This window comes from Symphalangus syndactylus, chromosome 4 (assembly GCF_028878055.3).
Source record: "Symphalangus syndactylus isolate Jambi chromosome 4, NHGRI_mSymSyn1-v2.1_pri, whole genome shotgun sequence".
Classification (NCBI taxonomy): domain Eukaryota; kingdom Metazoa; phylum Chordata; class Mammalia; order Primates; family Hylobatidae; genus Symphalangus; species Symphalangus syndactylus.
In genome coordinates this window covers 93813900-93837512 of record NC_072426.2, presented here as the reverse complement: position 1 = coordinate 93837512, position 23613 = coordinate 93813900, and the positions used below count along the sequence as shown (strand labels likewise).

At 46.8% G+C, this 23613-nt stretch overlaps 1 protein-coding gene across 11 annotated transcripts; it reads right to left on the bottom strand.

Moving 5' to 3' along the window:
- Positions 1-1514: 1514 nt before the first annotated feature.
- Positions 1515-17202, bottom strand: LOC129480952 (pulmonary surfactant-associated protein A1-like). Of its 11 annotated transcripts, none has more exons than XM_063638162.1 (6): positions 17082-17202; positions 15775-15927; positions 4902-5096; positions 4490-4609; positions 3654-3731; positions 1515-3183 (listed from the first exon to the last, which is right to left on the bottom strand). In XM_063638162.1, the coding sequence occupies exons 3-6, from the start codon at positions 5071-5073 to the stop codon at positions 2807-2809; spliced, it is 747 nt and encodes a 248-aa protein (XP_063494232.1). In that variant the 5' UTR covers positions 5074-5096; positions 15775-15927; positions 17082-17202; the 3' UTR covers positions 1515-2806. The 11 variants fall into 11 exon arrangements, with proteins under 11 accessions (XP_063494232.1, XP_063494230.1, XP_063494231.1 ...); XM_063638160.1 differs by lacking the exon at positions 17082-17202 and adding an exon at positions 16827-16965; XM_063638161.1 differs by lacking the exon at positions 17082-17202 and adding an exon at positions 16057-16247.
- Between the last annotated feature and the right edge of the window lie 6411 nt (positions 17203-23613).

The following is a 23613-nucleotide window of genomic DNA, read 5'->3' as shown; positions in this document are numbered from 1 at the left end:
CAGATGGAGTCACAGCTTAATTCTACCAGAGGTACAGAGAAGTGCTGGTACCATTCCTACTGAAACTATTCCAAAAAATTGAAAAGAAGGAACTCCTTCCTAACTCATTCCTTAAGGCCAGCATCATTTTGATACCAAAACCTGGCAGAGATACAACACAAAAGAAAACTTCAGGCCAATATTCCTGATGAACATTGATGCAAAAATCCTTAACAAAATACTGGCAAACCGAATCAAGTAACACATCAAAAAGCTTATCCACCACAATCAAGTAAACTTCATCCCCAGGATGCAAGGTTGGTTCCACATACGCAAATCAATAAAAGTGATTCATCACATAAACAGAACTAAAGACAAAAACGACAGGATTATCTCAATAGACGCAGATTTTCAGAGGCTTAAAGTATTTATCTATAAAATTGGGAATATAGACTGTCCTGGATTTACAATTGTCCGACTTACAAATTTTGCACTTTACAATGACTTAAAAGCAATGCAAATCCAGTAGAAGCCATACTTCAAGTACACATATAACTGAATTATTCATTCAGTTTCAGTCCAGCATTCCATAAATTTCATGAGACAGTCAACACCTCATTATAAAATAGGCCTTGTGTTAGATTATTTTGCCCAACTGCAGGATAACTTAAGTTTTCTGGGCATGTTTAAGTTACTCCAGGCTCAGCTATGATGTTTGGTAGGTTAGGTGTATTAAATGCATTTTCCACTTAATATATTTTCATCCTGCAATGTGTTTATTGGGATGTCACCCCATCATAAGTCGAGATACATCTGTATGTGCTTCTACTTGTTTTTTTTCTTAATTTTGAAGAAGGCTCAATAATTTCTGTGCTGGGTCCTAAGCACATATGGAATGGTGATCAGATTAAAAATTATCACTCGTAAAAGACTGAGAAAATTTTCCCCTCATTCTCATTGGTTTTCTGAGTGTTGATCCAGAGCTTCCTTCTGCCCAAGAAAAGCAATAAATACACTGAGGAAGAGTGTTCACAGGTGTTACAGGGGGAGAAGTGGGAGGTGGGTCACATATGTAGCTGCCTCCTCAAGCAATTGGAGACATTGTCTCATTCCTGCGCAGCTCTGGGTCATGACAGTGTGGTCCCATTCCATGCAGACCTGAGACTAGGATGGCTCACTGAGGCCTGGGACTGAGCCCTGAGTGCCACCATCACTGCTGGGCTGCAGAAATCATTCAGGTGGCTGAGTAGGGGACAGAAGACATGGTATCCCCACCGACAAATGGACCATGTGGACTCAGGAAGCCCATGTGTTCTTCCAAATGGTGGATGTAGCTCCCCATCCCCCTGCAGCATCATAGGGAGGAGAGGAGGTAGCCCCTCCTACCAAACAAAGAAATCACATCCTGAGATTGAATTTTCCAATCTTCAGGCAAGTTGGGGCTCAGAGCCAGAGTTCATTTGATTTACAAAAATACAGAAATGTGATGTTTCTTGGAATCAAAGCTATGGAAACTCATGTGAACACATTCACGATTTATTACGCTTAAATCATCTTTATTCAGCTCAGGAGTGGGGTGGCTGGAAGCATAAGCTTCAGGTCCAGGAAGATGGGTTTGGATCCAGCCTCTGCCACTTGCTGTCTGGAATAATACTCAAAACATTTAACTCCTCCAAGCTTCAGTGTCCTTATAAAAAATGAGGAAACAGTACTGGTCCCATGACATTGTGTGAGGATTGAATAGTACATAATACACTGTATTAGAAGTGCTTGTCAAGGTGCTTGGCAAATGATAGGTGCTCGGGCAATAGCCTCTGTGTATAGTAACAGTTCTGGTACTAATTTTGGTAGCTGGGGGGATGGTAATAACTGTGACAGCAACAAGTATCTTATTCCCATTTCACAGATGAAGACATAAGCTCTGGGAAAAAAAAAAAATCTTCAACTGTCACTGGTTACTTTGCCCAACCCACGACATATCCTAAGACCTGGCACATGATAATTTTAATGAAATATCTGGGTGAATGGATTAATGAAAGGAGAAAGCAGAGCTGGTGGTGGGGGTGGTGGTGTGAATGCCCACTGAAGTCTGAAATAGGGTGCAGATTTGTTGATCAGTTGAAAGTTACTCGGGTCACATCTGAAGGTGGCTCTAGGTCACCCTAGAGGTCTAGGCTGGCTGTCTTCAGGTCAGGGAGCTGAGTTGCCATCCAAAGACTCAAAGGAGTGAATCGTACACATCAATCATGGGATTGGCTTGGCCACCACCCTGCTGGAACACTACTTGGCCTTCTAACCTCATGGAGAGCCTGACCAGGCCTGCCACAGAGATCTCAGAGTGCCAGAGAATCTCCACTGTGTTCCCTGAAGTCTGCCTCTCTCTGTCATTATGCTTGGCCAGGACTGCTCATCCTGATGGCACTGGGTTGCAGAGGGAGAGCTAAGGGGACCAGGAGGCAGGCACTTTGTGTGACTTCGGAGGGTCCTTCTACCCCAAGACCTCACTGCTGCCATCTGTAAGTGAAAGAACTGGACCAGATGGGGAATAAGGAGGGCTCCATCTCATGCCGAAGGCCAAGGCTAGGAGTGGCTGCCTGGGGTGCAGTGCTGGGAGGGTTTGCAAGGGGAGTGTCAAGGCTGGTCAGTGATTATGGGGAAGAGTCAGGGCCCATCAGGGGAATGAAGTGGCTAAGGATGCCTCCAGCCCTAATAGCCACAAGTGAATTCTGTTGAAAGGGAGTTCTAGCATCTCACAGACAAAGTGGAGCCTCGGGATGGAGGCTGAAGGCCAGACAGGGTCCTCCCTGTCCCATGACATTAATTCCTTTCAGAACTCACAGATGGTCAGTCGATACTGCAGGCAGTTCCTGTCATTCCACTGCCCATCTGTGTACATCTCCACACACTGCTCTTTTCCCCGACCTGCAGGCTCCCCTGGGTACCAGTTGGTGTAGTTTACAGGGGTCCCATCTGAGTAGCGGAAGTCTCCAGGCCTGGGACCCTCAGTCAGGCCCACATAAGCATACGTGTTGTACTTCTTCACGAAGCTTGCAATGGCCTCATTTTCCTCTGGACTCCTCGGGACAGCAATGCGGCCACCTGCTCTGGCACATGCCTCCTGAATGGCATCAAAAGTGACGGACTGCCCATTGGTGGAGAAGACCTTCTCTCCTACTGTCATTATGGAGCCCTGCAGACTGAGGGCTGAGAGTAGAAGAGTCCGGATCAGGCCACTGACCGCTTTGTCTCTAAGCCACCTCCCTCACCTGGGGTTTCTGCTACCAGATTCTCCCCAGTCTCTCCATCTCTGCCTCTCTCTGTGTCTTCTCTTCCTCTTCCAATCGCAGTTTTCTAAATTCACTTTTAGACTCTCCTCTATTTATTCATTCACCCAAGTAACAATTACTTGTTGCCAGAAATGGTGCAAGTTCCTGGGATTCAGTGGAAAGCAAGGCAGGTGGAGAACTTGCTTTCCTATGAAATGGGGAGTGAATTGTGTCTGCTTCTGTCTCCTCTGGGCCATTCAAAGACATCAGAAAAGCAAACATCATTCCTTTCCCTAAGGCCTGCATGTGCATGCCTATTTGTCATCTCTATGTTCTAGAAGCCAGTGCTGAGAATGAAGGGAATTTGTGGGAAACTCCTACCCTGTGAGGCCCAGGGGGTCCCCTTACCTCCCCTTGTCTGCAGGATTTGATGTCTGAAGTCATGGAGTGTGGCTTGGAGCTCCTCATCTAGATGAGCTGGAAGCCCTGTGGAGAGCGCCCCACACAGAAGGAGGGGCAGCCCAGTGAAGACCCCCACTTGCTGCCACACAGGCGTTTTGCCATCTGCAATCCTGGAACTCTGCCCTTTCATTGCTGCTAGGCACCGCCCAGACCCCAGGCTCAGAGGGTCCACGAGATTCCAGTGTGTCTCCACACCCCGTGGTCCCCTATTCTTCAGTGAAGCCTTGCCCCTGCTGAGACCCCCCACCCCTTGTCCTCTTTCCTGCTCTGTCTCTTGAGGGGCTCTGTCTGCCCGCCTCTGTGGGGCAAGTCCCTCTCCCACACCCTCCACCAAGGGCAAGCGTGATGCTCTCTGCACTGCCCTGATGGACTTGCTTACTGCTCTGAGCTTCAAAGTTCCCCTCTGTCTGTGGGGCTCCTGATCACACCATCTGTCTGGATGCCTGGTCTGCATTCACCCTTCAGACTGCCCCCAGCAACTCCATCCCAGGATGTGCCTCCCCTGCCTCCCAGGTCTGTCCCTCATCCCACAACTGACTCAGTGTCTCCCCATCGGTGGTCATGAGGCACGGAGGACTTCCCACACCTGCCCTTCCCTGAATTGTGACCACACTGCCCAGACACCTCGGCTTTCTCCCTCAAATTCATATTCTCTTACTTAGGTTGAGCCAAATGCCCTTGGGGAACCTGCAGGGTTTGTCTGACCCCCATCACCCCTGTGTAACTGACTTCAGGGTCGCTGTGCTCATGTTCCCACTGCCCACCTGCCCTACCCTGCTCACCTGGAGGGCCCCTCTCCCCAGGCTCCCCCTTCTCTCCACACTCTCCAGGGACACCAGGGGCTCCAGGCAGCCCATCATTCCCAGAAGGACATTGCATATCTCCAGGCGGACCCATGGGGCCTGCAGAGAAAAGAGACATGGATGTGTAGGATCTGTCACCCACAACTGGTTGGAGCTAGTGAGACTCGACACCCATTATCACTGGGGCTGGCTCAGCTATCACTCCGTGGGCACTATGAGGACAGACTCTCCAGGATGCGCCATCCTAAGGGCTCCAGGAACCCACCAGGTCCCACCCAGCTTACTATAGCCCCCAGCTCACTATGGCCCACAACCTAGGGGCCTGGACAGATGGGCCTCCTGAAAAGGGGTCTGTGTCCCTCAGCTGAGGGTGGGGTCTCAAGCACAGTACCTGGAGGGCCAGGGTCTCCTTTGACACCATCTCTCCCGTCCCTGCCTGGCAGGCCATGGGATCCAGGAGTGCCGGGGATACCAGGGCTTCCAACACAAACGTCCTTCACTTCGCACGCAGCACCAGAGGCTGCCATCAAGATGAGGGTGAGGGCCAGAGGGCACAGCCACATGGCTCTGGCTCCAGTTGCTGCTCCTGCAGGAGGGATGGCCGTGAGCCCCTCTGCCACCTCTGCCAACATCTCCCCCACTGTGCTCTGTCAGGACTCAGGAAGCTGGGCAGAGCTGAGAGGCAGGGCGGGTGAGACCAGAGTGCAAAATTCCCAGCATCATCTGGCACCCGGCATGGCCTCATGCTTCAGGCCTCTGGCTGGAGATTGTGGAGTCTCCAGGCTGCTGAGGAGGAGAAAGAGTAAGGAGCTCTGGGGAGCCCGGGGACCTGGGCTCCATTGCAGTCTCCTTTTTGTCAGTGCCTCACTATGTTACCCTGGGAAACTGGCTTCACCTCTCTGACTTCAGCTGAATCTTCCGTGCTCTGCAGAAAACCTGCCTTGTCCCTCCCAGGCTGTTAGGAGGAAGGATGAGGTCACTCACTCACTGACTCACTCCATCTGTCCCTCATATGCTCTGTTACCTTCTTTTCAGGCTCCAAGAAATCAGCGACCTGAGAACGAAAAGAGATGAACGGGTCCCACAGCCTGGGCCCTTCAAGGTGATGATCAGGCTGGTGATGACCCTCTCACAGTCAGTGATGAGGTCTTCCTTCCTCTCGGGGTCTGTTCTCCCACACCCCCCGCTTAGGCCCTGCTGAGTCCCTGGTAGGGATGGATCTGGCCAAGGAAGATATCAAAGTATGAGGGTCTTTGCAGGTCATCCATATTGACTGTGCTGTGAAACACCTCCCAGTGGAAAATGGGAGTTGCCCTCCTTCCCAGCCTGGGCCTTGGTCAGGCCTGTGGCTGCTGGGCTGGTCCTCTCTGCCTGCGATCCTCAAGCTGGAGAACACCCAGGGGATGGGGCTAAACTCACCCACACACAGAGCCTCCAGCTTCTTGGGTCTCTGCCTCTAAGTCAGAGGGTAAGGTAGACAGCAGCATTTATAGGTGTGGGGGCTGCCAGGCTTCCTTCCCACCCCTGAGAGCTCTACCACAAAACCTGTGCTCCAGGCAGGAAATGGGCATGGTGTTTACACAGCCCATTTCCCCAAGAGCACTCAGGCTGGAGGATCTCAAAGGACCCTTGAGGGGAGCACAGAACCTACCAAAGAGGAACTCCAGGTCTGTAAGAAGAGAAATCCCCCCCATGGCTGAGGTCACCCACCCTGTCCCTAGCAAGCTCCTTAGCAGTGAAAGCCAAGAGCCCTTACACAGGCACTAAGGAAGCCCCACTGGGCTCCTGGTTTAAATTCACACAATGAAGAAGTCACTGCTCCAGCTGAGGTTGGTCAGGTTGATCCAGGCCAACTTGTCCGCCCTGCGACCTGGCTCAGCCCTGAGCCCCAGGCGCCCCCACCAGCCTGTGTCCCTAGAGCCTGCAGCCGAGTTGGTGGGCACCTGGGCAGAGTGGCAGGCAAATTTGCTGCACGTTCCACTTCCCTCTGCCCTAGCAGGTTCAGCTGGAGGAGTCAGGGCAGCACCTGGAAGGTCACGGGAGAGCTGCAGTTTCTGTCTTTGGTAGAACATCACTTTGGGTGATGTCTGGCAACCTGCAATGGTGATTATGCTAAGTGTCCCAGTGATATATGAAGCCCTAGTTGTTGACGTCCTGGTTCGAGCATCTGGATTAGGAGGGAATCTCCAACTGTGGAGGTGGTAATGATGGGAACCAAGACAGGAAAATCTCCCCTGGCTTATTTGGAATTGGTCTGAAAAATCCCAAACCATTAAGGAGTTGAGCTCTTCCAGGGAGCAGAAGCTCAGCCAATGGACCCCACTCCCAGGAGCAGGAGGCTGGGCAGTGCCAATTTGTAGCACGGAGTCTTTCAGCTGCCCCAGTGCTGTCTGCCACACCATGTGGTGGGTGCTGGGCCAGGTGTGGAATGGGGGAGTCAGGCCAGTGCAGGGTGGGTGCAGGTGGGGCGCAGCTCCAGCAACTTGGCTGTGGGGAGGCAGGGCTGTTTTGCAGGTGATGAGCAGGAACAGAGGCCAACTCGGATGTGCAGGGCCTTGTGGTTGGCAGGGCAGGGCATGACTTTAGGGGAAAGGCACACTTGAGTTTTGACCCAGAGCTGTCACTTATTACCCATGTGGACTCAGTCAGGTTATGTAACATTTTGAGGCTCAGTTTCCTTTTTGTTTTTATTATCTTGAAACATCAAATTTACAGAAGAATTGCAGGCATTTACAGAAGAAATGCAGGCATGGTACAAACATGTTTCCCTGAACCTATGAAAGTAGGTTGTCAACATGAAACCCCAACACTCCAATACTTTAATGTGTTTTTCACACAATGGCATTTTCACATTATAACCATAATCAAGAAATTGACATGGATACAGTAACTCCAAATAGCCTTCAGGCCCTATACAAAATGTACCCAATGCCCCAACAGTGTCCTTTATAGCAAAGGATCTGTTTCTGAGCCATATGCCTTATTCGGTTGTCACACTTCTCCAGGGTCCTGAAACTCACAAAGTCCCTCTGTCTTCCCTTCACCTTCATGACCTGAACACAGTTAAAGATCACAGGAGAGTTACTGTGTAGAATGCCCCTCACTTTTTTTTTTTTTTTTTAAATGTATTGGCTCATGATTAGATTCAGGTTCTGTAACTTCGGCAGAAATACCATAGACACTCCGCTGTGCTCTTCTCCCATTCTACTGGGCAGCATGTGACTTTAGTTTGCCCCAAGATTGATGATGTTTGTGTTGATCATTGAATTAAGGTGGTGGGTGTCACGCTTCACTACCACAAATACATTCTTTTTCTGGTTTTAATCAGTGACTATGTTATGAGGACGCACTTTGAGACTATTGTAAAGATCCCATTCCTCATCACACTGTCTGTTGCCCATTGATTGATTTGTAGCAATGTGGACTTGTGCGTGAGGCTTACCACTGACCACCAGGGGGTGCCAAGCACCCGCCTGTGGGCTGCAGGGGGCACTATGTGTGTTTGATGTTGAAACAGTTACAGTTTGCCAGCACATGGCACCAGTGAATCTAAAGAAGGTCGTTAAGAAGATGGTTCTCCCAACACAAATTTGTCACTCTTAGCTCTAAGAATTGCTGTAGTTCCTGCTGAGTTCCGAGTGCTCACACCAGGCCACTCAGCTGTGTCCACAGCCTCCTCCCCCTGCTTAGGCTCCACTGTCCCCACCGGTCCAGTCCGCTCTCCTTCAGTATCTTTCTCGCTCTCCTCGGGGCCTCACCCTCCACGTTGGGCTTCCTCCCTCTGCAGGGACATCCTCTTCACACTGCCAGTCCTTGGGTGCCCATGCCAAGCCACCTCAGAGTCCACAGTCTCATTGCACTTGGAGTCCCACTCCCTGTGGCGGGACTCCCGCCTCATCCAGTGTGACTGAAACCAGGAAGATGATGCTTTCCCACGTGGGCAAGGTAAGACTGAAGGTGATATGGACAGGAGACAGGGAAACACTGGGTAGAAGAGCATGATTCCTGGCAAAGGCCCCACCCTCAAACCTGAAGACCCATGGTCCTAAATGGGAACAGACATTTCTATTTTCGTGGCCAAAAGTTGCCTTTTGGCCTCCCATACCCCCTATCCTGCACACATAGAAACCCTGAACCCCAGGCTCCAGAAGCAGACCAGCAGACCAGCAGACAAGCAGACGGACAGCAGAATGATGTGGCAGAGAGAGAGAGAAAAGGAGGGACAGCTGAATGCCAAAGAGAGTTTGACTGGGGCGATTGGAGAAGAGTCCAGCTACTGGGTGGCCCAATTCCAGGGGAAGATCACCTTCCCACTCCATTCTCCCTTCCAGTTCCCCATCCATCTTGCTGAGAGCTGCCTCCACCACTCCATAAAATCTTGCACTCATCCTCTGAGCCCGTGTGTGATCTGATTCTTCTGGGATGCTGGGTGAGAATTCAGGATACAGAAAGCTGTCACACCTGCCCTCTATCTTTGTGTAGAGGGTCCACTGAGCTGATTAATACTCGAGACGTCTGTGGAAGGGAAAGCTGAAAGATCTTGTAATACTGGGGTTGCAGGCACACATCCCTAGACACTACCACAGGGCCAAAGCCCAAAGCACTCACCCTGGCCTCTGTAACCTGCCCATCTGCTTGCTCCCCTAGGGGTTTGAGCAGTGGGGTGACTGAACAGGCAAGCCACACCCCTGTTGCATGTCCTGCAACAGGGATAAGGGAGCTCTTCCATTTCAGCTGGAGCCCTGTCTGGGATATTCATCGGAAGGGTGAGTACAGATGTGAAACCGTCGGATCTGCCTCTTTTCCAAGGCCCTGCCACCTCTCTCTTTCCTGCTCTGTTTCTCTTCACAGGGGTCTAGCCACCACATGGGACTGGAGTAAAGCCCTCAGGCAACCAAAGGCATTTTTGCTGGAAGGCCCCAAGACTGAACTACGTTGGCCAAGACCCACAGACTTCACAAACTTCACTTGGTGTCTTTTCTTCTTTCACAGTTTGAAATGGCTCTTATTTCTTCCTTTATAATGTTAACAGTTTTGCTACAGGCTGTGGCTATAACATTAAATAGAATGAGTGCTTGGCTCAGCCATCAAAGGTGGAAATTAGAACAATGTGGTTTTTGTTTTTTCTTGGATGTGTGATGCCCACATCCACCCTGACAGCCGCAGTTGCTCATGTTACACACACCCCCACCCCCCAACTCGTACTCACTCCCCTCCTGGCTCGGGCACCTGGGAATGTCCAGAGCATGCAAAAGCTGTGCCCAGTGGCCACAAGGGGTGGGAGAAACAGTGGCTACTGCCAGGGGCCCTGCTGGAAAGGCCAGCCAGCATTTCTCGGCTGTCGCACCAATGGAACTTTCACTCCTCTGGCCAAGGAGTTCAGCCCAGTTCAATCCAGGGGAAAGATACAATGATTAAAGGGACAAATTTGCACTGAGCAAGAGGTTCTTCCTGTTAAATACAGTAGGAAATTCTTCTTCAAAGGTTTAGCTTGCTTAAATTTTCTTGTCATTCATTCCCTGCTTTCAAGGCCAGACTTCCTTACTCTCTGTGTTCCCCCAGCCCCGGTAAACAAACTTCCCACCAATCCTTATCTATAGAGTGCACATTCCACATCTGCTACCCACTCTGTGAATTAGCCCTCCCATTGCAACGGCTTCTCCTGCTGAAACTGATCTTCCTGTCTTTCCACCAGTGTAACAGCATTCCTGCACTTTTCAAGTTAGTCAACTGGGTTTGGCTTAGATTGTGCAGTCCAACTCCAGTCAATGGAGGCAGGGTACAGTTACAGGGACAAGCTACGTTAAGAGATAATAAAAATCCCTTCTTTCCTTTGTCCTGGGTGCTCTCACCATTGCTCCACCGCAAGACACACCCTCCTGCAGGAGTAAATTTGCCTTGCTGAGAAAGTTTATGTTTGAGTGCTATTCTTTTGCGGCACTGAAAATTTGTTTCTAACATTACCCCAGTACCTTCCCCTTTCTCCCCTTATGCTATTTTGGGTTTTTGGGTTTTTTTCCTTTTCTGGGTGAGAGGGTTCCCCCTCCTGGCACTCTGCTGCTGATGGGGAAAATAACAGAGGAGCAGGCCCTGCTGGCTGATACCTGCACATTTGGCAGAGATCATTTGAGACAATCTAAACAGATACGTGCAGCCTCTTGAAATACTTTTTAGTCCCAAACTTTATTCCAAACTTCAGGCTGAGTCCCTAGAAAGGAAAATTAGATCTGAGGGATCCAAAGTCAGGCAATAGGCACAATGTAAATGGGTAGGACAAATTCCTGCAGACTAAATCCCCACACCATGGAAGGAGGCCATGCTCCATGGCATAAATGAGGCCCAGGGAACTCAAAGTTTATTGACAGCAGGGGAAGATGGAGGCATAGGTGAGGGCGAATAATTCCTATTCTCTAGGCCTTTTCTGCTTCATGGTTGCATGCTGCATTGGTACTCATGAGTGGCACCTGCCAAGGTCACTGGGACTCAGGAACAAAAAGATGGAAGAGAGGAAGGATGCTTGCTTTCCCTCTCCATCACACCCTGAGTTTTCACTAAAGAAGGAAGAGAATGAGGCATGCCTCTATTCTCGTCTTTCAGAATAGGCAACCATCTCTCTTCACCACTCCCAGCTTATACCCCTCTGGAGTGTATCCAGAACCAATGGGACTGCTTTGATCCTCTTAATCTGGAAGAAAAATGCCTCATAGCCCTCTGCACAAAGGTTTGGCCAAATTATGAAGGACAGGATGGACCTCAGGAAAGAACCATTCATTTCAATAGTATCCGGTGGTCGGGCCTTTTCTGTATACATGAAGACAAATGGTCTGAGGTCCCATATGTGCAGGCTTTCTACACCCTGCAAGGCAATCCAGAACTTTGCTGACAGTGTAGGATTGATACAGCCCTCCTGTTTGCCATCTCAGGGAGGACTGCAAGGGGCAAGCCTAGGAAACTAAAGATATGAATCCCAGAGGCACCCCAAGCAGAGAAGCCAGCCCCCTCCAGCTCTTCCCCTCTGGGTCCACCCCAACCTCCCTATTCAGCTTCAGCCTCTCACTTGTCCCCTCCTAAAACTCCTCACCCTAGACAAGCCCCAACCTCACTCTTGTCCCTTCAACAAATGCCTGGTGAATTTGGGCCCAGTAAGGTCCAGTTCCCCTTCTCCCTACAGGATTTAAAGTGAATTAAGGGGGATCTTGGGAAGTTTTCAGATGACCCCAATAGATATATAGAGGCTTTCCAGAATTTCACCCAAATATTTGATCTCTCCTGGAGAGACATTATGTTGCTTTTGAACCAGACCTTGACAGACACTGAGAAGCAGCCTGCTCTGCAAGCAGCAGAGAGATTTGGGGATGAGCTTAGTATCACATGTAGTGTCAGGGAAGGGGGCAAACATTATCCAACTGGAAGAGAAGCAGTATCAGTGGATTGCCCTAAATAGGATTCCAATGACAAGAAGACTGGAAGAGGAGGCACTTTCAGGTGTGCATAATGGAGGGCTTACGTAAGACCAGGACCAAGCCTCTCAATTATACTAAATCATCCATGATTGACCAGGGATTTGATGAAAATCCCACTGCCTTCCTGGAAAGGCCAAGGGAGGCCTTAGTAAAGCACACCTGTCTATCCTCTGATTCAGTTGAAGGACAACCAATCCTAGAGGATAAATTTACTACTCAGGCAGCCCCTGATATCAGGAGGAAGCTACAAAACAGGCTCTGGGACCAGATAGTACTTTAGAGAACCTTCTGAAAGTACCCACCTTGGTCTTTTATAATAGAGATAGGTAGGCACAAGAGAGAGAGGAAATACAGGAAAGAGACAGAGACTTTAATGGCCAGCAGAAAAGCCCACAAACCCCAGAATTCCCAGGGTGCACCTGTCGATTGCTACAGATGTGGCAAACCAGGGCATTTCAAGAATTGCTCAGACAGCATGAGGAAGCCACCTCAACCCTGTCCAATCTGCAATGGGGACCACTGGAGGGTGGACTGTTCCTGGGCATGCTGGTCACCAGGTCCAGAGCCAGTCTTCCAAATAGTCCAGCAGCAGGACTGACAGGTCCCAGGGCTCCTCTCCTGGCTCCTGTGGTCCAGACAACCATTATCATCAAGGTGCCCTGGGTAATCATGGAAATTGAAGAGAGGAAAGTGGACCTCCTTTTGGACACTGGGGCTGGTCTCTCAGTTCTCCTCTTCAATCCAGGCCCCCTCTCCTCTCTTAGCGTGACTGTGAGTAACATCACAGGAAGGTCTTTAACCCAATATTTTTTCCAACCCCTTAGCGGTAGCTGGGGTTGTTCACCAAAGCTTTTCTAATTATGCTTGAAAGCCCAACTCCTCTGTTGGGTAGGGATATTACGGCCCCTGTGGGGACCACCATTCTGATGGCCCCTAGGGTAACTCTTTGTCTCATCCTAGTGGAGACCAATATTAACCCAGAAGTTTGGGCAACTCTAGGGAAGATTGTCAGAGCCACAACTACCATACCAGTCTGGGTCCATCTTAAGGATCCCACCTCCTTTCCTAACCAGAAACAATATCCCCTGAAACTAGAGGTTAGGAATGGACTAGAAGTCATCATTGATAACTTGAAGATGGAGGGCCCACTCAAACCCTGCAATAGCCCTTGTAATACCCCAATATTGGGGGTACAAAAACCCAACTAGAAATGGAGGCTTGTTCAGAACCACCTCCTTGTTAATGAGGCTGTGGTTCCAATACACTCAATGATTCCCAATCCGTATACCCTGCTAGCTCAAATACCTGAGGGGACTAAATGGTTCCTGGACCTAAAGGATGCCTTCTTCTACATACCATTATACCCCAACTCCCAGTATTTGTTTGCATTTGAGGATCCCTCTAACCAAACCACCCTGTTAACCTGGACAGTGTTACCTCAGGGATTCCAAGACAGCTCCCACTTGTTTGGGCAGGCATTATGGAGAGATCTCTCCAAGTTCCTTTATCCTCAGTTCAAAGTTCTGCAATACATGGATGACCTTCTCTTTTGCACCCCAACTGAGGAAATCTCTCAGGAGGGCAATAAGGCTCCTCTTAATTTTCTTGCTAACAGAGGATATAATGTTTCAAAATCTGAAGCTCAGCTCTGTCAGACTTCAGTGAAGTACCTAAGCCTGGTCTTGTCAGAGGGGACCAGGGCATTGGGCGAAGAAAGGATTAAACCTATCTTCTCCTTTCTCCTCCCCAAACATTCAAGCAACGGAGGGGATTCTTACACATTACAGTATTCTGCAGATTATGGATATCTGGGTACGGTGAAATAGCACATCCCTTATATCACCTAATAAAGGAGACTCAAGCAGCTGATACTCACTGTCTAATTTGGGAACTGGAGGCTAAAAAGGCATTTGACCAACTAAAACAAGCCTTGCTTAAGGCATCAGCCCTTAGTCCCCCCATGGGAAAAATGTTTAATCTTTATATATCAGAAAGAAAGGGAATGGCACTGGGAGTCCTAACATATGCCCAGGGTCCAGCCCAGAAGCCTGTGGGCTAACTGTGTAATGAGCTTGATTTGGTAGCCAAAGGATGACTGGCCTGCCTCAGGGCAATCGCAGCAGTAGCCTTGCTGGTACCAGAGGCTAAGTTAACCATGGGTAATAACTTAACCGTTTATACCCTGCATAATGTGGTAAGAATACTTTTAAGGGGAGTCTCTGACTAACAGACAACCACCTCCTCAGGTATCAAGCTCTGTTATCAGAAGGATCTGCAGTCCAATTAAGAACCTGTCCCTCCCTAAATCCAGCCACCTTCCTCCCAGAGGAAGCTGGGGAACTTAATATGACTGTGAATAAATAGTAATACAAACTTATGCATCCAGAGGATACCTCAAGGAAACCCCTTAAAGAACCCAGACTGGATTATTTTTATGGACAGATGTTCTTTTGTCAAACAAAGAAATCGTAAAGCAGGGTATGAAATAGTTACTCTGAATGATATTGTTGAGAGCACACCTCTCTCCTCAGGTGCAAGTGCTCAACTGGCCAAACTAATCACCCTCATGAGAGCACTCGAATTAAGCAAAGGAAAAACAGTTAACATTTATACTGATTCTAAGTATGCTTTCCTAGTTCTCCATACCCATGCCACTATCTGGAAAGAGAGGAACTTCCTCACAGCTAATGGGTATCCCATTAAATGCCATCAGGAAATTAATAGACTATTTTGCTCAGTTTTCCTCCCACGGGAAGTGGCAGTAATACATTGTAAAGGCCACCAAAGAGGGATGGATGAAATAGCTGAGGGAAACAGGCTGGCAGACTGAGCAGCTAAATCAGCAGCAAGGGGGCCCCAGGTCTCTGACCCACTTGAAGCCCTGCTGATCTTGGAGCGCCCCCATCAGAGAAATAAAACCTCAATACTCTCCTGTGAATATAGAACGGGACACCTCTTGGGATGGCATGCTTCATCTACCAGCTGGCAACCATGGAAAGTTCTTAAAAGCCTTCTCCAGGCCTTCCACCTAGGTAAAGATAAAACCTATCAACTGGCTCAGATCGTTCTCAGATAAAAACCTGATACAAACAGTTAAACATGTTGTTAATGCTTGCAAGACCTGCCTTAAAAACAATCCCCTTAATTAATAGCATCTTCTCCAAGGCTACCTGGGGGAAGACTGGCAAATGGATTTCACCCATATGCTAAAGGCAAGGGGCATCCAGTACCTCCTAGTATGGATGGATACCTTCACTAACTGAGTAAAAGCATTTCCATGTCAGACAGAGAAAGCCTCTGAGGTGATAATAGTACTAATCAATGAGATAATTCCTCACTTTGGACTCCCTAAGTACCTCCAGAGCAATAATGGCCCCTCGTTCAAGGCAGCTGTCACCCAGAGGGTCTCAAAGGCACTAGGCATACAGTACCATCTTCATTGTGTTTGGAGACCACAATCCTCAGGAAGGGTAGAAAAGAAATGATATTATCAAAAGGCACCTCAAGAAACTGTCTCAGGAGACTCATCTCCCCTGGACTACTCTTCTTTCTATAGTCCTGCTATATATCAGAAACACTCCTACAAGTCTGGGTTTGAGTGCCTTTGAGACTATGTATGGATGGCATTTTCTCACAAATGATTTCTTGCTAGACCAAGAAACCTTTGTTATAATTAAGCACATAACCTCTTTGGTCCATTTCCAACAGGAACTGAAACAACTGTTGAAGTCCCAGTCCCATGAACCAGGCCCACCTCTATTCAACCCAGGGGACCTAGTACTTGTAAAGGTACTTCCTTACCTTTCTCCCTCAATATGCCCTGGTTGGGAGGGACTTTGCACTGTACTTCTTTTCACTCCTACGGTGGTGGAGGTCAAGGTCACCAGAATAGACTCTTGGATTCATTACACTCGAGTAAAGGCCTGGGAAGCCAACAGAGTCATCTCTTTTGACCTAGAAGAGCACCGAAAATACCACTGTGAAGAGATCAGGGAACTCAAACTAAAAATCACAAAAGATAAGTGTTAATTAACATTTCATGTATGTCCTCTTTTTAGTCTTGCCTATGCTTGCTGTTCTTACCTTTGTTCTCTTCTATACCACGGGGTACAATAGTGTTTTCAGGGTAATTAGTATATTTTACTTCTTATTTCTGTAATCTTTGGCACTAGATTCTTTCCTTGTATAATACACTATTTTAACCCATGCCTACTTAACCTGATAAAATTTTTTTTCCTCTCTCACTTAGAGGTCATCAAATTCAAGATTCATCAGGCAACCAGAGCTTCAGATGATAGCTCCCTTTTGTCAGGGACCCTTAGATAGACCTCTAGGAGGAATTTGACTGACATTTTCCCCAAAACAACTCCCCCTGTCAGCAGGAAGTAGCTAAGACTGGTCATCATCCATATTCTAATGGCAGTTAGATGTGCCTCTTCAGAGGAGGGGAATGATAGTGACAGGAGACAGTGACACACTGGGTAAAAAAAGGATGACTCCCCAACAAAGGCCCCACCCTCAAGCCTGAAGACCCATGGCCCTAAATGGGAAAAGACATTTCTGTTTTCATGACCAAAAAGTTGCCTTTTGGTCTGTCACAACCCCTATCCTGCAACCATATAAACCCCGAACCCCAGGCTCCAGAAGCAGACCAGCAGACTAGCAGACAAGCAGATGGACAGTGGAATGACATGGCAGAGAGAGAGAGAAGAGGAGGAATATCTGAACACTGAGGGGAGTTTGCCCGGGGTGATCGGAGAAGATACCAGCTACTGGATGGCCCGCCTCCAAGGGAAGATCACCTTCCCACTCCATTTCCCTTTCCAGTCCCCAATCCATCTCACTGAGAGCACCTCTACCACTCAATAAAATCTTGCACTCATCCTTCAAGCCCACATGTGATCTGATTCTTCCAGGATGCTGGTTGAAAGCTTGGGATACCGAAAGCTGTCACACAGGCCCTCTGACCTTAGGATAAGGCAGAGGGTCCATTGAGCTGATTAACACTCAAGCCACCTGTGTATGCAAAGCTCAAAGAGTTTTGTAACACCAGGGTTACAGGCACCCACCCATGACTCTACCGCAGGGCTGGAGCCCAAAGCACTCACCCCAATCTCTGCACCTGCCCATCTGCATGCTCCCCCTAGGGGTTTGAGCAGCGGGGCAACCAAAATGGTTAGCCACACCCCTCTCATGCATCCTGTGAGGGGGATCAGGGGACTCTCCCGTTTCAAAGGGGTGCAGAGTGGAGGCCATGCACAGGCACTAAGGACAGTGCATGGGCTTCTCTGCATATTTGAGGCCTCTCTCTTAGTGCTCAGAGGACCCTTTCCCTGCCCCCTTTTCCAGCTGCCCTGGATGCTAGCAGTAGAAGGAGGCTGTTCGTGACTGCTGGATCTTTCTGTCACTTTGGATCATCATAGCACTCTATGAATTATACAGAGATTAAATCCCCATTCCATACTTCAGTCAACTGAGGCTGACAGGGGTTACATGGATTGCCAAAATTACCCAGAAATCTTCTTTCCAGCTCAGTCCTCTGCTAGAACCTTCCCAGAGTCAGAGAAACATGCTTATTCTACCTGTACCTGAAGACAAGAGAATGCACAAATTAATTTACTAATCATGGATATATTTCAAAATCACTTATAATGTCAGAATCTAAGGGACCGTTCAGCCACATGAAGGGGATGGAAGTTGAGGCTCTTCTTTCCTGAGGCAGCCAGTAAACTAAGCAAATATGTGTGTATGCATTATATACATATGTATACACACATATATATTGTGTGCTGTATATTTACATACATATATATTACATTGATGCCTCTCTAATAATGCCATTTTATTTTTAAAAAGAATAACACTATAAATACCTTTCTTTTGCCTAGAAATAGCATCCAATTTGCCTTAAAAATCACATTACTTGTTTTTATTTTCATTTTTGCCAATGCAGCCTTGTCACCCTTCTTTCTGCCCTGAACATTTTGAACCTTCCAAACCCCAGAGAAACACATCATGCTTTACTGAGGTTTTGAGGAGAGGGAGAGAGGTTTTCCCATTCTGCACCTTGGAGGAATTGAAACTGGCAGGTGGCAGCAACTGTATTCAAAGAAATGGGCTCAGGAACACACACGTGCAGACACACACACACACATTCGCTTACTTTGCACCAATAAGATCATACTGCATATACTCTTCTACAATTGGTGTTTTCTCTTACATATCCCAGCCACCTTTTCAGATTGACACATAGGGATATAATTGTAACTATAGTCTTTTCTTGGAGTTTGTTTGTTTTTACTTCTGGTAATGTATTCTTTACTATCTTTTTAATTTAAAAAATGTTATTTTTGACACAATTATTTTATATATGTATGGGCACAGTGGACTATTTTGATACATGTATGTAATGTGCAATGATGAAATCAAGGTAAGCAGCATATCCATCACCTCAAAAACTTATTGTTTTGTGTTGATAACATTCAAAACCCTCTCTTTTAGCTATTTGAAAGTATACATAATTTTTTTGTTGGCTATGGTCACCCTACAGTGCTAAAGAAGGTGACAACTCATTTCTCCTATCTAGCTGTAATTTTGTACCCATTGCCCCACCTTTCCCATTTCTCATTCCCTTTAATCTTCCCAGCCTCTAATATATTCTGTTCTACTGTTTACTTACTGTTCTATGTTTACTTCTGTGAGATTAAGTTTTCTTAGCATCCACAAATGAGTGAGAACATGCTGTGTTTAATTTTCTTTTCCTGGCTTTATTTCACTTAACATAATGGCTCATCCATATTGCTATGAATGGCAGAATTTTATTCTTTCTTACGGATGAACTGTATTCCAGTGTGTTTAGTTACTACATTTTTTTAATCCATTCATTCGCTGATGGACACTTAGATTGATTCCATATCTTGGCTATTACGAATAGCTCTGCAATAAACATAGGAGGGTAGATACCTCTTTGAATACCCAGTAGTGGGATTACTAGATTATATGATAGTTCTAGTTTTAGGTTTTCAAGAAAGCTTCATTTTGCTTTCCATAATGGCTGTAATACTTTCCATTTCCACCAACAGTGTATGAGTTCCCTTTTCTCTGCACCCGCGCCAGTATATATTCTTTTTTGTCTTACTGATAAAAGCCAGTCTACCTGGGATGAGATAATTTATTTTGATTTCATTTGCATTTATCTTAGGAATAGTGATATTGAGTATTGTTTATATATGTGGCCATTTGTATGTCTTCTTTCGAGAAGTGTCTGTTCAGATCATTTGCCTATTTTTAAATTGGATTATTTGAATGTTTTGCTGTTGAATTGTTTGAGTTCCTTGCATATTCAGGATACTAATCCCTTATTGGATGAATAGCTTATGAATATTTCTCCCACTCTGCAGGCCATCTCTTCACTCAGTTGATTGTTTTCTTTTCTGTGCAGAAGCTTTTTAGTCTGATATAACCATATTGGTTTATTTTTGGTTTTCATTCCCAGTACTTTTGAAGTCTCTCCATAAAATCTTCATCCAGGCCAATATCCTGAAGCACTTCTCCTATGCTTTTTCCTACTAGTTTCATACCTTTGGGTCTTATGTTTAAGGCTTTAATCCATTTTGTGTTGATTTTTTTAACGTGTAAAAGATAAGGGTCTAGTTTCATTCTTCTGCATATGAATATTCAGTTTTCCCAGCACCATTTATTGAACGTTTATTGTCCTTTCCCCCAATGTATGTTATTGGTGCCATTGCCAAAAATCAGTTGACTATAAATATGCAAATTTATTTCTGTGTTCTCTATTCTGTTCCATTGGTCTATGCATCTGTTTTTATACGAGTACCCTGCTGTTTTGGTTATCATAGATTTGTAGTACATTATGAAGTCAGGTAGTGTGATGTCTTCAACTTTTCATTTTTTGCTCAGGATTACTTTGACTACTTGGTGTCTTTTTATAGTTCCACACAAACTTTACACTTTTTTTTCTTTTCCTTTTTTTTTAAATAAACATGGGTATCGGGGGAACCCACCCCCGATAATTCAACATGAGTCCTTTTCTATTTTCTCTAAGTGCCGGCCAGTCTGAGAAATAAAGGGAAAGTGTACAAAAGAGAAATTTTTAAAGCTGGGTGTCCGGGGGAGACATCACATGTTGGCAGGTTCCGATGCCCCCTGAGCTGTAAAACCAGCAAGTTTTTATTAGCAATTTTCAAAACGGAGGGAGTATATGAATACGGTGTGGGTCACAGAGATCACATGCTTCAAGGGCAACAAAAGATCACAAGGCAGAAGGTCAGGGCAAAACTAGAATCACTAATGAACTTCCATGTCCCGCTGTGCATGCATTGTCAGGGTTCAAGAGCAGAGAACAGGTCTGACTAGAGTTCGCCAGGCTGGAATTTCCTAATCCTAGCAAGCCTGGGGGCGCTGCAGGAGACTAGGGCGTGTTTCATCCCTATCTCCATCTCCCTCTTCAATTTTCTTAAATAGCTTGAAAATAATTGGTGTTATTTCTTCTTTAAAAGTTTGGTAGAATTCAGCAGTGAAGCCATCCAGTCCCAGAGTTTTCTTTGATGGGAGATTTTTGTTACTGATTAAACCTCATTACTCATTTCTAGTTGTTCAGGCTTTCCATTTCCTCCTGGTTTCATCTTAGTAGGTTGTATGAATCCAGAAATTTATCCATTTCCCCTAGGCTTTCCCATTTGTTGATATATAGTTGTTTATAAAAGTCTTTAATGATCCTTTGTCTTTTTGTGGTATCAGTTATAATGACTCCTTTCTTGTTTCTGATTTTTATGTAGGTCTTCTCTCTTTTTTTCTTACCTTTTCTAGCTAATGGTTTGTGAATTATGTTTATTTGTTCAAAAATCCAACTTTTCAGCTGGGCATGGTGGCTCATGCATGTAATTCCAGCACTGAGGTTGAAGCAGAAGGATCACTTGAGCCCAGGAGTTTGAGACCAACGTGGGAAACACAGCAAAAACTTGTCTTTGAAAAACTAAAAAAAAAATCTTAGCCTTGTGTGATGACACATGCCTGTAGTACCAGCTACTCGGAAGACTGAGGCAAGAGGATCACTTGAGCACAGGAGTTGAAGGCTGCAGTGACCCACGATCATGCCACTGCACTCCATTCTGGGTGACAGTGCAAGATCTTGTCTCAAACAAACAAATAAAAAATTCCCCAACTTTTCATTTTGTTGATATTTTGTACTGCTTTTTTAGTCTACTTTTTGTTTATTTCCACTCCTTTTTTTTTTTTTTTTGAGATGGAGTCTCACTGTGTTGCCCAGATTGGAGTACAATGGTGCGATCTTGGCTCACCGTAACCTCTGCTTACCGGGTTCAAGCGATTCTCCTGCCTCAGCCTCCCGAGTAGCTGGGATTACAGGTGTCCGCCACCATGTCCAGCTAATTTTTTTGTATTTTTAGTAGAGACAGGGTTTCAACATGTTGGTCAGGCTGGTCTCAAACTCCCAACGTCAGGTGATCCACTCACCTTGGCCTCCCAAAGTGCTGGGATTACAGGTGTGAGCCATAGCACCCAGCCTCTGCTCCAACTTTTAAAATTTCTCTCTTTCTACTAATTTGGGGTTTGGCTTTTTTCTTGCTTTTCTAGTTCCTTAACATGCATTTTAGGTTTTTAGCTGAAATCTTTCTACTTTTCTGCTAAATTGTTATAAATTTCCCTCTTACCACTGCTTGTGTTGTCTACCATAGGTTTTGGTATGTTGTGTTTCTATTTTCATTTGTTTTGAGAAATTTTTAAATTTCCTTCTTACTCCATTGTGGTCAAAAGAGGTTCTCGATGTCATTTTCATATTTTCATTCATTGATTCTTACTTTGTAGCCTAAAACGGTGTATCCTGGAGAATGTTCCACGTGCTGATAAGAAGAATGGGAATTCTGTAGCTGTCAGATGAAATATTCTGCAAACGTCTGTTAGGTCCATTTGGTTGGTTTAAACACAGTTTAAACCAACTTTTTTTTTGTTGATGTGCTGTCTAAATGATCTAACACTGCAGAGAGTAAACTGGTGAAGTCCTCAATTATTATTGTTTTGGAGTCTGTCTCTCCTTTCACATCTAATAATATTTGTTTTTATCTTGGTGTTCTGGTGTTGGGTGCATATATACTTAGAATTGGCATATCCTTTTGATGAAGAGAAGCGTGTGGACATTCAGGTCTTCGGAAAGGAATGGTGGTTGCCTTTTCTGATGTTTCTGAATGGCCCGGAGGTGACAGAAGTGTACACGATCCACTCCTGATGACTTAGGAAAGCAAGGTCTCTGCCTAATCTTGCTTTCTATTGAATCCCAGAAAATTGCACCATTTCTGGCAATAAGTAATTGTTAAATAGATGAATAAATAAATGGATGAGAGCCTAGAAAAGAATTTGGAAAACTAGGATTGGGGGAGGGACAAAAGACACAGAGGCAGAGATGGAGAGGCTGCGGAGAGCCCGATGGCGGACAGCCCAGGTGAGGGAGGTGGCTTAGAGACAAAGTGGTCAGAGGCCTGACCCAGACTCCTCGGCTCTCAGCCCTCAGTCTGCAAGGCTCCATATTGGCAGTGGGAGAGAAGTTCTTCTTCACCAACAGGCAGTCGGTCTATTTAGATGCCATTAGTGAGGCATGTGCCAGAGCAGGCAGCTGCATTGCTGTCCCTAGGAGTCCAGAGGAAAACGAGGCCATTGCAAGCTTTTTGAAGAAGTACAACATGTATGCCTACATGGCCCTGGCTGAGGGCCCCAGCCTTGGAGACTTCTGCTACCTAGATGGGGCCCCTGTGGACTACACAAACTGGTGCCTAGGGGAGCTCGTAGGTCAGGGCAATGAGAAGTGCTTGGAGATGTACACAGTGGAATGACAGGAGCTGCCTGCAGTACTGACTGACCATCTGTAAGTTCTGAGAAGAATTTATGCCGCAGGACAGGGAGGATCCTGTCTGGCCTTCAGCCTCCATCCTGAAGCTCTACTTGGTCTGTGAGATGCTAGAACTCCCTTTCGACAGAATTCACTTGTGGCTATTAGGGCTGGAGGCATCCTTAGCCACTTCATTCCCCTGATGGGCCCTGACTCTTCCCCATAATCACTGACCAGCCTTGACACTCCCCTTGCAAACCCTCCCAGCACTGCACCCCAGGCAGTCACTCCTAACCTTTGCCTTTGGCATGAGATGCAACCCTCCTTATTCCCCATCTGGTCCAGTTCCTTCACTTACAGATGGTAGCAGTGAGGTCTTGGGGTAGAAGGACCCTCCAAAGTCACACAGAGTGCCTGCCTTCTGGTGCCCTGAGCTCTCCCTCTGCAGCCCAGCGCCAGCAGGATGAGCAGTCCCGGCCAAGCCTAATGATATAGAGAGGCGGACTTCAGAGAAGTCCTGACTGTGTGGAGCTAAGGACACAGTGGAGATTCTCTGGCACTCTGAGGTCTCTGTGGCAGGCCTGGTCAGGCTCTCCAGGTGGTCAGAGGGCCCAGTGGTGCCCCAGAATAGTGGTGCCCAAGCCAATCCTGTGACTGACATGTACAATTCACTCCTTTGAGTCTTTGGATGCCAACTCAGCCCCCTGACCTGAAGGCAGCCGGCCTAGGCCTCTAGGGAAGAGCCCCCCAACTGCAGACGTGATCCAAGTAACTTTCTC